Here is a 13,097-nt window from a genome sequence, read left to right as displayed (position 1 = left end):
TGAGTGTTTGTCAAACTCAGAGTTATTGCATCAGGCTAAGATGACTGTATTTAAAGTGGACGAAATCAAATAAAGTTAGCTGACCTTTATAAGTAGTACGTACAAATGTTTTAAATATTTGAACAGATGAACAGTCATGAGGAATAATCTTTGGCATGGGGAAAAAATTTCAGCAGAGCTACACTTACTGTTGCTGGGGCTCACCTACAGTAAATATGCCATAATTTTTGGCATACAATGCTTTCATTAATGGTAAATCATTGCAGCAATAAGAGCATGATGAGCAGCATAAATAAGGGATTATCTTCGTAGGTATGTTGGTATCAGTCCTCAGTTGTTCTGGTGCACACAAGAAGCCTGTACTAGTGCTCTGTACCCATGTGCTTAGCCAAAGAGGCAAAACTGTTATCCAAGTGAAACAATTACAACAAAACAATTATATTTTTTTAGGACTTGCTGTTAGAACATGGTTCAACCATAACTACTAAACAGGCACCCACGTACTGCAAACTAGCACAGTTTAGCCACAGCGACGTGGCTAACGAACGGCGCTTCACAGGCAGCGAGACCCGTTCCAGTAGCTGAGCCTGCTCTGGGATCTCAGCAATAAACTGTCGGCTACAAAACAGTCAGCCTATGACTCATGCAGTACAACATTTCTCATCTCTCATGTGCAGAAATGGAATAAAACCAGATCTCGTTTCCAGACCACTGCGTAACATTGAAACTGGGGAGTCCTCACCACTGCACGCTGTTTTACCAACCCTCGGGTCACCGAATGGCTGGCTGACACCCACGGCTGCCGAGCCCTGTGGGAAAGGGAGTGGGACACAAATAGCACTCGTTAATTAAAGGATTTTAATCAAGCTGTAACCCCTTACGGCAGAAGCATTTCATAATTTCCACACCTATGTTCATATAAAGACTGACAGACAATCCCAGCCTTGAAAGGAAAGATAAAATTTTAAATGTTTATTTTTTCCATGAAAAAGCTTTACAAGGAGAAAGAGGTTTCACAGGAAAAATAGTACATTCTTTAATCACTGTTTATTTGCTGAATTGATATCGGAGGTTGACATTTCTTCTACAGTGTATTTATTCTCATAATATTACAGGACATTTACCTTTTATTTAAAAAGGATCATAATCCATGAATATCGTTCCGAACGCTATTAGGCAATGCTGTATGTGAAGGATTTACACAACCTACATCAGCTTTACATGAAGTGCCTTCAGCTTTAATTCTTCGCATATTTCATAGCAACAAACATAAACCACATCTTTTAAATGTTCAGATATTTGAAAGGCTTTGCATCGCATGTAATGGAAAAACAGAGGTTTAGTATCTCAGCGCGGACAAAAATAATCCAATGTCCAAAGAGCAACACTGAAGTTCTCAAGGAAGAAAAAACCCCTTGTATTTCCCCTTAAACCATATGGAGACACTTATTAGGTGTTACGTGCTCAAATGTGACTTTCCTCACTAGTATTATACTGCTGGGATTTTTAGACATCCCAGCATCATAACCTAAATGAAGTTACATGGTTTCACAGTGGGAGAACCTGACCCCTCCTAGCTGCCTCTACACACAACCTTCTGCCATCTAAAGAATCCTTGCTGGTCTGTAGGACGGGGTGGAACAAAAAACCCAAAACAAAGACCAACCTTCCACCCCTCAAATACCAACAAACACCACCCTCGCCCTTTTACATCAATGAATATTTTGCTGAAACTGTGATATGGGTGAGATGGAAGGCAAGACCTTTGAAATCTCCTTGCCAGCTTTGTTCTGAAGTCTACAGAAAAGGTAACGGTAGTTTCACGAGACTGAGAAAAAACAGTTTAAAAGGACTTCCGTAAGAAGAGTAGCTCGAACAAAAAGCTCAATTTCGATATAATTCAAAAACATAAAGGAGAAGGAAAACTCTTCACAGGTTCAGAATTAGTAGAGAATTAAAAAACCCTGAAACTTGCAAACCATGAAGGTCAAACACCTCATTTCAGCCAGTACTCCAGCACGTCTGTAAAGATGCACTTTCAAGTATTGCTATGGAAGGCACTGATTTTTTCCTTCAGCCACCATGATGTAATGAAAATGCAGAACTTCTGTCACATTGGGCTGAACTACCGGCCCTAAAGATATTTGCTGCTCTCCTCTGAGCACCTGGATTTCACCCAGTTGCAGTTTTACAACTACTTTATTTTTATTAATTTATTTATAAAATCACACAGATCCATCACAGGTTTTAATGATACAATGATTAATGGTACATCAATAGTAATGATTTACAGACGAGAAAGTCTTAATTGCACTAATTCTCCTTTAGAAGTCAAACTGGATAGTTAAACATTCAGAATATAAAGCATTTAGCAATTCTGTTCTTCCACTTCACTATCAATTCCAAATTTTTTAAATCTGGAAGCCAGTTATCAGGACAGATTCCTTAAATGGATGGTTCAAAACCAGGTATTTCAGTTTAATCAAAAGCTTGAAAAACAAGATCTTATTTTTAAAAAACATGAATGTAAAATATAATTGCGAATCATTATCTTGCTTTCAGTGAAGTCTGACAATGGCCGGATGGGTTGAGTTTCCAAATACTTAGTCAAAAGGGGGAAAATATAGTGTGGAATATTGTTCTTCTGAGGCATGTTGAGTACAGAGCATTAAATTAAGGTAGACTTATGAACAGTTTTTTTACAAGTGGGATTTCTTTAGCTCAAAATTGTTGGTTTGGCAAGACTTGAAAAATACTTGCAATTCTTTTGCTTAGCCCTAGGGCCTGCAATTGGACAAACAGTTCTCCGGTACATTTAAAAGCAACAAAGAGGTACACTAAGCAGTAAGTAATTATAGCTGCACAACCACTCCTCAACTTACACCCAAGGCTTCTAGTTTTGCAGCTGCATCAAAAATGTGTTACCCTCTAAAAATGATTAAGCACAATCTGCAACAAGATAGCGAACTGGGGTATCTTTCAAATCACCTAACAGCCAAAGTATTTAATTTATTGTGTCAAAGTTTTTCTGAAACTAAGAGCCATCAAAATCCCTGCACCGGCTACTCAGGACTGACGGGATGCTCTGGGAGATCTAGAAACAATTTCAGGACCTCCCTGGACAGGGGCAGAGGTAAAAATTTTGATGGTAGCTCCATCAGTGTAAAGCTTGATGAAGTTGACCTGGGGACATAATCTTATTCTAATGCTACCTACAAGCACGGGGGAGGGTCCAGATAGGTCCTAGATTCCAGTAATTACTACCAGGTTATCTTAAGATCAAGAATGCCAATGAATCAATTAACTGTAGATTTTTTGCACGAATAACAACGGCAAAATTCTTGCCTTCTTTCTGGAGCATGATTTTACAGGCCATAAAGAGAAGGAGACCTAGGAAGGAGGAAACCCCAGAAAGCCAGGATGCAGTAGGTCTATCTATTGGGAGGAGCAGCGTTAGGGCGCAACTCATCCTGAAACCCTCACCTCATTTGCACCCTTTCGGAGCAAGCTGCCAGGTAACGTTATCTTTATGTGGGACAGCCCTATTGCGCTTGCTGTTTACATCCCCGTCCCTAAAGCAGGGGAGGGACAAGGAGCTGGTGGAGGGAAATACCCTACTTGTATCCCTCCATGGTAACAAGATAGAGGCTGCATTTCATTCTTAGGGAAACTACTGGAGGAAAAGATAGACCCAAAAACCTAACTGAACCCCCCATAATACTATGACAAAGAAACTACGATAAACTCAGAAACTCAATCATAGGTGTGCTGAATCTTTAGCAAGAATGAATCCTGACCGTTAACAAGAGTGAGTGATTTTACATATGATAGTACAAAAACAATAAAATGTACGAACAGCTGCTTCTGATGGAAGACAGTAGTGAAATTTGGTTATATGAACAAAAAAGAATGTAAAATATTAGAAATACCATTTCTAAATTAATGATCTGCTGTAGAATACAAAGACAGATGTAGTGGTTGAATGAAAAAATAACCAGGTCTCACATTTCCAACAACCATCTCCAACTAATTGTCACCATTCTTACACTTCCCCTGCTCAGGACAGAGAACCTCCTCTAATCCCTGACAAACCATTTTCAATGAAAATTATAATGATTAATTCTAAATATTAAATCTTTGCTAAGATAAATCAGTAATTTGAATTCATTATATGAACAACCGAGCTGGCGGATTTGAGTGGAGAGTTACTCTGGGTGGTTGGTAGGCTGCTGTGCACGAATTCTCCTCAGGTAGCACAACTGCAGCCTGGAGGTCACATATACACAACATGTCGCAGCATCTCTTGAACAACAGACAAATAAGAAAACTTACTTTTGAGTCTGCCATACACAGTTTATGAACACACTTCTGTGGGACTTCAGCTGCAATGTGTCTCTGAGGTAAGTCTTAATGAATAACAGTGATTTTAAAAAATTACAGATCATAAGAATGTACATAAATCTGTGCTATTGTCTGATAAACTATAACCCATTTTCAACTAGATATATCACTCATAACTCTACAAAGTCAGACATTTAAAGCTTCCATTTATTAGAAAACCTTGTTAGGAATCAAAAATTCAAGAGATTTTGTGGTCAATAATACAACTCTCTTTGCTAAAATAAACAGCCAATAATTAAAGGAACAGAAGGACATGCCCCTGCATGAGAAGGAAAGTCACTTGATTCTGATCATCCCCCTCCTCTGAGCAAGAGTTAAGGAATATGTTTTTCTTGACATTCTTACAAAAAAAAAAATAGTTTTACTCATGGTTTGAGCTACAAGATTTGCCCACTGGAATAAAAAAATGCCTTAAGAATATATACAGCGTACTGGAATCCATATGCACCTTTTCTGAGGCTAAGCAGATAAAGAATTTACATGATGCTATAAAACTACTGTCTCATGTATTACTCGTCTGGCCTGTACTTCCTTTGTATCACGCCACTACCACAGCATTACACAAACAGAGCGTTCTACAAGTAGACGACACGAGAGGCAAAACATGAACTATGGAGCGCATCCAGTAGAAAAGCCCAAAATGACATTTGCAAATCTAAGACCAAAAGGAATTAACTAAAAATGTACGCATAAAATATGTGCCCATCAATAGGTTTACACAGCCAGCATCCCTCCTCTTCCTTCAACAGATGGGAACAAAGTACAGAAAGTTACTACTGACTTTAAACTACATGTAAAAGCATTAAAATACACTATGCTCCCTCTTCAAAACCACATTATCTTTTTCCTAGTCTAATGAAGAATGTTGTACTGTAATTAAATAAAATTTCTAACAACATCTCATGGAACTATTAATCTATTCATTCAAAACCAAAAGCTGTGGCAGGAAAGCAAACACTAGAACTAAACTGCAAATGCCACTGAACTTGTTTCCATTATATAATACAACCATGACCAATATTCTTTAGAGATTTGCTACAGTAATTTAGTAGTTTATTAAGGTCTGATGCAAAACCTATTAAAGTCAGTAGAAAGACATGTTTTGAAAAGGCCTGGAATTACATACTTTTACTGTAAGATACAAATCTGGGAGTGCTGAGTCATACCAATCTGCTCAGAATTTTTGTATCAGGAAACACTAATAAACTACATTACCATACAAAGAGATAGCAGTCATCAATATATTTGATTTTTCAGTATTGAGACACAGCAGTAACATTTTCTATTTTTCTGAATCATATTTTGAAGATGCTTTCTGCTACTGAACTGAACTAAGCTTCTGTAGCTTGTACGCTCTATTCTGTTTGCCTGCCTGGTTACATTTATGGCACTTGTTGCTTTACTGGAAGAGCATCTTGTAAACCCTGGAGGAAGCAATGGAAATAGTATCCCTAAGCATCATAAGCTTTTAAAAAACATGTTTTTCTAATTACAGAACATTCAAATGTCTGTATACAACAAGTGAAACAGAGGGAGTGACTCCAGGAAAGTGTATGCTATTCCTTGGACAGACGAAACACAGCCTTAGGCTATATAATTAATGGTACAGTGAACACAGACTGAGCGAGCGAGGAGCAGAACCCCAGTAACCCCACCAGAGAGAACTGGAGCACACTGAGGATCAGCTGATCCTAAGATGATGAAGGAGAATGATTAGAGCAGTGTCCCTGTGTGAAACCCACTGAGTCAGGAAAAGCAGCTCTCCCTCACAAACTAAAGGGGTTATTGTCTAAAAGAATTTAGGACTTAACGGATTTGGGGGGAAAGAATTTTGGGATATACAGATTTTCTTTGTAAATAGTGGGTTTTGTGTCTTTTTGAGATGGTATCTTATCTTCTGCCTCTCCTTTAGCATAAAGCCATCACAGCGCAGTAGTAAGGAATGCTCTGAGGCTTTGTAGAAAGAGTAACAGTAGCACAGACATGGTATACCACCCCCCACTCCCCTGGTTTATACAAGATTCAGTCATCTGCTGCAAGACATGGACTTAAAAGAAAAGATAAAGAAAAAAACTGGTTCAAACAAATGTATTCCTGCTCTCCACTAGTAAAGCTGCAACTGTTTTCCTTGAAATACAATTGTTTAAAATTTGCCTATAACTAAATATTGAAGGGTCCTTTACCATTTGATCCTGGACTTCAGCTTGATGCTTACACAATGGTTTTCCTACTACCTACTATCACCCTTTCCTAATAAGCTTATAGTGGCTCTGAGTGTGTCTACATACAGTGACTAAATGTTGAGACTTGAAAATAAAAAGGATATGACACTTAAACACACATTTATATAGGTACATTTAGGTAGAAAACATATCTGTAATACTGTATTTAAACATTACACACTATAGTTAAATAAAGTTAGGAATACACACACAGTCTTTCCCCTACAGCAATACATTAATTAAAAAGTTGCAATAAACAAACAGATTTGTTGACTTTTTTTAACACTGGAATACAGGCAGAATTTGATGATCTCACCCAATCGAAACAGACAAATAGAGCGTCATTCTAGCATTGCTGAATTATATGTTCAAGATAACTGTAACAGTTTGGTCCGCTTGCTTGTTTCAGCAAACAACAGAAAATCTGTGGGTTAGCTGGAAGCTGATCTAAGGTTTCCTGGCTACTATCCAAAGTTAAACAAACAAAAAAATTCTGTAAGAGTAAGTTGTACTAAAGCGTAAAAAATGATAAATGTCCAAATCAGTTTCCTTATGTTCATCCTTCCAATAGCATTTGCAATTTGTGAACAAAGCAGCAAAAACTTCTCCCTCCAAATGGCGTGTAAGAATTGTGATGCTTACCCAAAGCAGCTGAAACACTGAATTAGAAAAGTTGCTTAAAAAACAAACACAAGAAAAATAACAGTTCCGCCCTTGCCTTGCTGACAGGTGAGATAATGACCATTTCTGGTACTACAGAGAACTTGCAGATAGACTGGCATTTCAATGGAAGGAAAAACCACACCAGTCCATATGGTTCCCTTAAAACAAAAGCCTCTCGAGTTCATGACCAACATTTCTGTCAGCCTTTAAGTAAGAAAAGCAACAACAAATCGTACTGGGGATTTACTGACAGGTGTCAGGAACAATGGTGATTGTTTTAGAGAAGACTAAATACAAGCTCTTTCACTACTGTACTTCATAATAAATGTGTAAATACTATCTTCCAACTTAAAACAAGATCATCTTCTCAGAACTGACTCTCATGACCAGAGCACAGAGTCTAATCCAATTACCACTTATGCCCTGTGGAAACTCTTCCAGTTCAAGTAAAAAACTTGCATCCTCCCTCCTGTATTTCTGCTATTTTCTATGGCAAATTGAAGGAATTTTACTTGCAAAACACTTAACCACGAAAGGCAGAGCTTTGTAATACAGTTTTAAAGCACCTTACTCAAAGATTAAGTTGCCAGTTTTCTAGCAAAAGCTCAGAACCTCTAAACATGAATGCAAATGCAGATAATCCATTATTAAATATACAACTCTGGTTCAGTGGCCACTACTACAAACCAAGGGGCTAACAGTGACTTCAAAAGTCTAAATCAGACTTCCAGAGTATAATATTCTTCTTAAAATTATCTATGTGCAAGACAGAAGTCTTCAGACAAGTGTTTACTGAGAAATCACAAAAGTAGGAAGGAAAAGTGATTCATCCTGCTTGAAATGGTTGACATTTAATTTTTGCAGTTTAGATATTCAACCATTATCTACCACTTACTATAAAATGTAAATTGGTATGTATCAGAAAAACTCCAGCATCGTTTTGTGGTTTCTTTTTTCTTTTTATATATACAGATCAGAGAGGCACATTCTTTGTTAAAAATCAGCATTAAATTCTTCCATAGGAACCTGAACACTTTATTTCACAGAGATTTTTCCGTGAAACTATGTTCTTCATATAAGGCAGTCATATCTAGTTAAGCAACACACTCAGTTTGCATAAAACGAGAGCTGCACCTAAAGAAAGAAACTATTCATTTTGACATTCTATTAAAATGTATTATGGGCGCAAAAGAAATTAGTCCAAAATGATCTAGCTATTCTAACAGTATGTACAGTGCAAAGAACTGCTTACAATAACATCACAAAGTAACACCAGCTCTTTCAAAAGGACTCTAAAAATTGTCTCTCATTGCTTAGGATGGCACACATCCAATATATTCTAGAGTATTACAGTATTATTGCTGCTACTGTAATGAAAAGAAATGAGGTTGTGATGTTAAATTTTCACGTTAAGCTGTAGGGAAATCTACTTCTTTTTACCAAGCATATTATTTCTTAGCTTGGTGGATAGTAAAACGAGGTCTGAAATTAGGTGGCTTTGGGTTAGTTGGTTACAAACGTGTGTATCAGTTCAACTTGAGTCAAGCTGCTTTGGTTCGTAGTAGCTATCTGTAAAGGCTGACTGAATGAGATTCCTTTCATCATACAGGCACTGCTACTTTTGCTGCAATAGTAGAGGCACGCTTTGACAGCCAGAATAGCTTCAGCTGACAGACAGCTCCTGGGTAGCTGAAAGGGAATGATAGTTTGACAGGAAATATCCTTTATTTCTCCAGACAGACACTGTCCTTGAAGCAACCAGGTATTATCTGTAAAAGAAGAACAAGTTTTATCATTAGGATATTTAGCACTGTGTCTGAAACCTACAGAAAACACTAATTTTACCTGCTGGACAACATGGACTTTCTTTCCATATGCAACATGAAGGGAAATTTCCTTTCTGGTTTTTCCAGTCATGGACAAAAAAAAAAAAAAAAAGGCAAGTAATTTCCAAATGCTTCTTTAGCAGTCATTTAAAGATGGAGAGATCCATAGCTTTGCTTCAGAACTACAGGTAGACATATAGTACATCTTATTTAAATGCAATAGATCAGCAATTTGTCCTATAAGCTCTTAAGTGATTATTAAAATCTATTCTGATATTTCCAGCAAAACTCCTTAAATTAACAGGTTGCTATACATTTGTATCAGAGGTCCCATACTCCAGGCAAGGTATCTGCCATAAATGCATAGAACTGCAGGTAAATGATGGCATTTCCAAACAGAAGTGTTGGTTTTACAAGTGGGTTGCTGCAATTGAGCAATGTTCAGGCTGACTTTCTCCAATAAAACTTGCGTTTCACATTTATTTAAATATTTAACAGTATGTAAACTGAAAAATGAACTGTACAATAAAGGCACCTAGCTCATTGCACTGTACTCTGTATTTTACTCTGAGGTGGATGAAGTGCTTTTTTTGGCATTTTTCAGAAAATACCTAAAAGTTGGCTGTAGAATTTATGAGCTTGAAATGACTTGTTGAATTTAGGTTGTTTACATACTCCAATTCTACTAACCCTTGAAGCTATCACATATATCTTTACTTCAACAATATTTGAGGATTCTGAGGTCCAAGAAGTGTGCTGACTCTCCTGGAAATAGTCTATTTGTACTCCAAATGCACAAACCGGGATGAAAAACTACTTTAAATCATGAGGCATATAAACAAATTGCAGTGCCTGTACAGTATTCGTTGACTGCTTTTAAAAGCAATCAATCTAATTAAGCTACCACAATGGACACTTTGAAATCTGGCCAACAGAAGACAAGTCAAAAGATGAGGACGTGTTTACTTTCAGATCAGTTTAACTGCATCTACAGGCAGGGACAACTATTAACAAGTATTTATCATTGTAAAAGCCAATATGACAGGTAAATTAAGCCAGAGAACAATTACTAAAAATTAGCAGAATTTTAAAATCTAGCAGCATTTCTAAAAATAAATGTTTTCCAATGCAGTGCAACAACTGAGTGAACATAACTGAAATACAAATGTTCTCTCTATTGCTTTCAAAAATCTGTTGAAGGTACAAATGATGCAATTTCAACATCAAAAACTTGACACAGAAACTAAAGAACATAACACTCTAGGCTCTTTTTTTTTTTTTTTTTTTAACTGTTCAGCAGCTCATTAAACAGTCAGTTAAGCGTTCCTCTGCTCTATGCTAGCTTAGTGGGTATCTTGTCAACTTCCTCCAAGAGGTAACAGTTCTCTGTACGATGCATCACTTACTTCAGGGTGCCCAGAGTCTAACAGAAAACGTGTTTATAAAGTTCAGAAATTTCTCACGGAGTCTGAACCCTTCACCTTCAAGAACACTAGTTCTCGTTTTACTTAGGCACACAGCACCTACTATAGAATATTTTTTAGAAGTATTGGCATTCCAGTGAGATAAAAAATTTTCTCCTAAAAAATACATGTATTAAACTTGAAGCAAATGAGTCACACCTGAGTAACTCAAGAACCAGGCAAAACTTTCAATACACAAAGAATGTAAAAAATTATGGGTTATTTTGTATATTGGCTTTCATATAGTACTTCCAAAGGCATGGATGGATTCTCCCTTTTGGGTACAGCTAGACCACTGGAAAGCACTGTCTCCAAACACCCACTAATGGTCATCCTGTGCAAGAAGGCATTTCAGATAACCTTGCTATTTTTGTACTGAAAAGAATTTTAGGGAACACTCACATGGTCTTTTCTACCAGTCATGCTATGGGCACAGTAATCTCCAGCCTAAGGATGGCAACGATGACTAGAATTAAACCACTCTGGTTGCACACCACGTGAACATGTTCCATGTGCTCTTTTAGAATACTTAAGAGTTGAGAGAGAATAATTTAGGCTCAGGAAACTGCCACAACATTTAATAATATTTCCCTTATTCCAATATAATAGCAATATTCCCATTTCACAGTAACCAAGGTACACAGTGACTGAAAGAGCTGTCCAAGTTCATGCAGGAAGTCAGCAAAAGAACTTGCAAGAAAGGCCAATCATTTCTGCTTCCTTGACATACCATAGTTTACTTTCTACATAAGAAAGTGTGCCTTATAGAAACATTCAAGCAGAAATGTGCAAATATGAATTATAACAAAGTAGGTTCACGGTAGTTAGGTATAAATGCACCTCAAATACTTTTTGGAAGGACAAAAGCAAAAAAAAAAAAAAGAAGCATTTTCAAGAATATGCTTCACCTTCATGGTGAGCTTTCTCCCAGAAACAGATGGTAGGGCTGGGATATGCTGTTCACAGAGACAGTGGAGGGGGCAAGCATCTAGGAGCAAAAAGCTCAGGTGTTCTGGGACCAGTACCTTTAAAAGCCCTCACTGGCAGCTTGTTCCAAGAAAGTTAAAAAAAGAAGAAAAATGCATCGTGTATTAATTCAAGCAAAAAGCAGCCTACCAGGTGGGCTTTTTAAATCTTCCCACTTCAAATGTTAAATGTACCAACTCTAAATAACATGTATTGCCTCACAAGGTCAAACGGGAACACAGGACTGGGAGGGACATGTCGATTCATCAGACTGAGATCCCTTGTATTACAGGCACATTGTGAAGTAAACCTCTTTGTATCTTACCTAATCCCGTTCAACTGATAAAACAACACAGGCACTTTACCTTCTGCTGTGATAAACCAGGAATTAGGTGCTTCTTCATTCAGTTTTGAATCTGGAGGAAGAGTCAACTTTAATAAAAACTGGATTGTCTGGCCAGGAGCTACAGTTAGCGAAGGAAGTTGAAAGTTTGGTGCAGATTTAGGCAGTTTTGGAAGGCTTCTTATTTTATCCTTTTGCAAAGGCAGGTTATCTGGAACATCACATACTTCTGGATTCAGGATAGGCAACTATCAGTAGAAATCAAACAGAATATTTATTTTTGTTTGTAGTGAAAGCAAATAGGCTTTCACAATACAATCACAGATTCAAAGCTGACAAGGACTAGGAAAACTAACACATGATAATATGGCTATTGGACTAAAACTTTCTGACAGAGTGCAACAATACTACAGTGACAAAGAAAAAAGGAAGGACAAAATTATTTTTTAAATTAAAAAGATAAAACTTATTTATTCAAATAAATATAATATTTGCTATTAAAATAATAAAATCCAGGACTACTTTAGAGCATCCACTACTTGGAGTAACCTTTAGTTTAAAAATTTAACAGTTGCATTATATTTTTACTTTAAATAAAGTTTATAGGTATTTTGTTCTAACCTGGTGGTAAACCACATGCTTTGGTAAAGAAATCCAAGATTTTAACCATGCAGATTGTACAGTAAAGGATAATTTCCCAGATGAGCCACCAATGTTATATGATATGAAAATTTAAACACACATTAAGATCATGTACTATTAAATGCAAAAAACATACAAGACGACAGTTGGACCATTACGTCATATATATATGTATTTACATATGAAAACATTTAAGACATAGCGCCATTGTAAGATGGACAGGAGCATGAATTTGTTTTGCCTTCATGTTTATTAGCAAATACAACAGTGCTCATTTAAGCCAGTGGTTTTGATATGACAACTTGGAAGCCTGATATGTAACCTGCTTTCATTCACTGACCTCCCAAAATCATCTCTTATAGCTTAACGGGAGGACTTGGTAAACTACTTCAGCTTCCACTTGTTATAAAGGGAGTTGGAAAGTGTTCATGAAATGCTTTTCATACTGAAAAACTGGGCCGTACTTCTTAATAACTTATGTTTCTGTATTGTTCTTTTCTAGTGGATCATCACTTTCTGTTTTCATGCAAAAGTTGGCTTTCCAAAGACTCAGGCTTTCAACAACTGTGCC

At 37.0% G+C, this 13,097-nt stretch overlaps 1 protein-coding gene across 1 annotated transcript in view; it reads right to left on the bottom strand.

The window, feature by feature from the left end:
* Window positions 1-957: 957 nt before the first annotated feature.
* The window catches only part of NHLRC2 (NHL repeat containing 2), a 39,269-nt gene continuing 27,129 nt past the window's right edge, over window positions 958-13,097 (bottom strand). The window contains exons 10-11 of the mRNA XM_064464200.1: window positions 11,907-12,132; window positions 958-9,055 (exon numbers count right to left, since the gene is read on the bottom strand). Coding sequence (XP_064320270.1) covers window positions 8,790-9,055; window positions 11,907-12,132 — 492 coding nt within the window. The 3' untranslated portion in view covers window positions 958-8,789. The remainder of the gene's footprint in view (window positions 9,056-11,906; window positions 12,133-13,097) is intronic.

Source organism: Phalacrocorax carbo, chromosome 12, assembly GCF_963921805.1.
Source record: "Phalacrocorax carbo chromosome 12, bPhaCar2.1, whole genome shotgun sequence".
Taxonomy (NCBI): Eukaryota; Metazoa; Chordata; class Aves; order Suliformes; family Phalacrocoracidae; genus Phalacrocorax; species Phalacrocorax carbo.
This window is presented reverse-complemented; position numbering and strand designations above follow the sequence as displayed.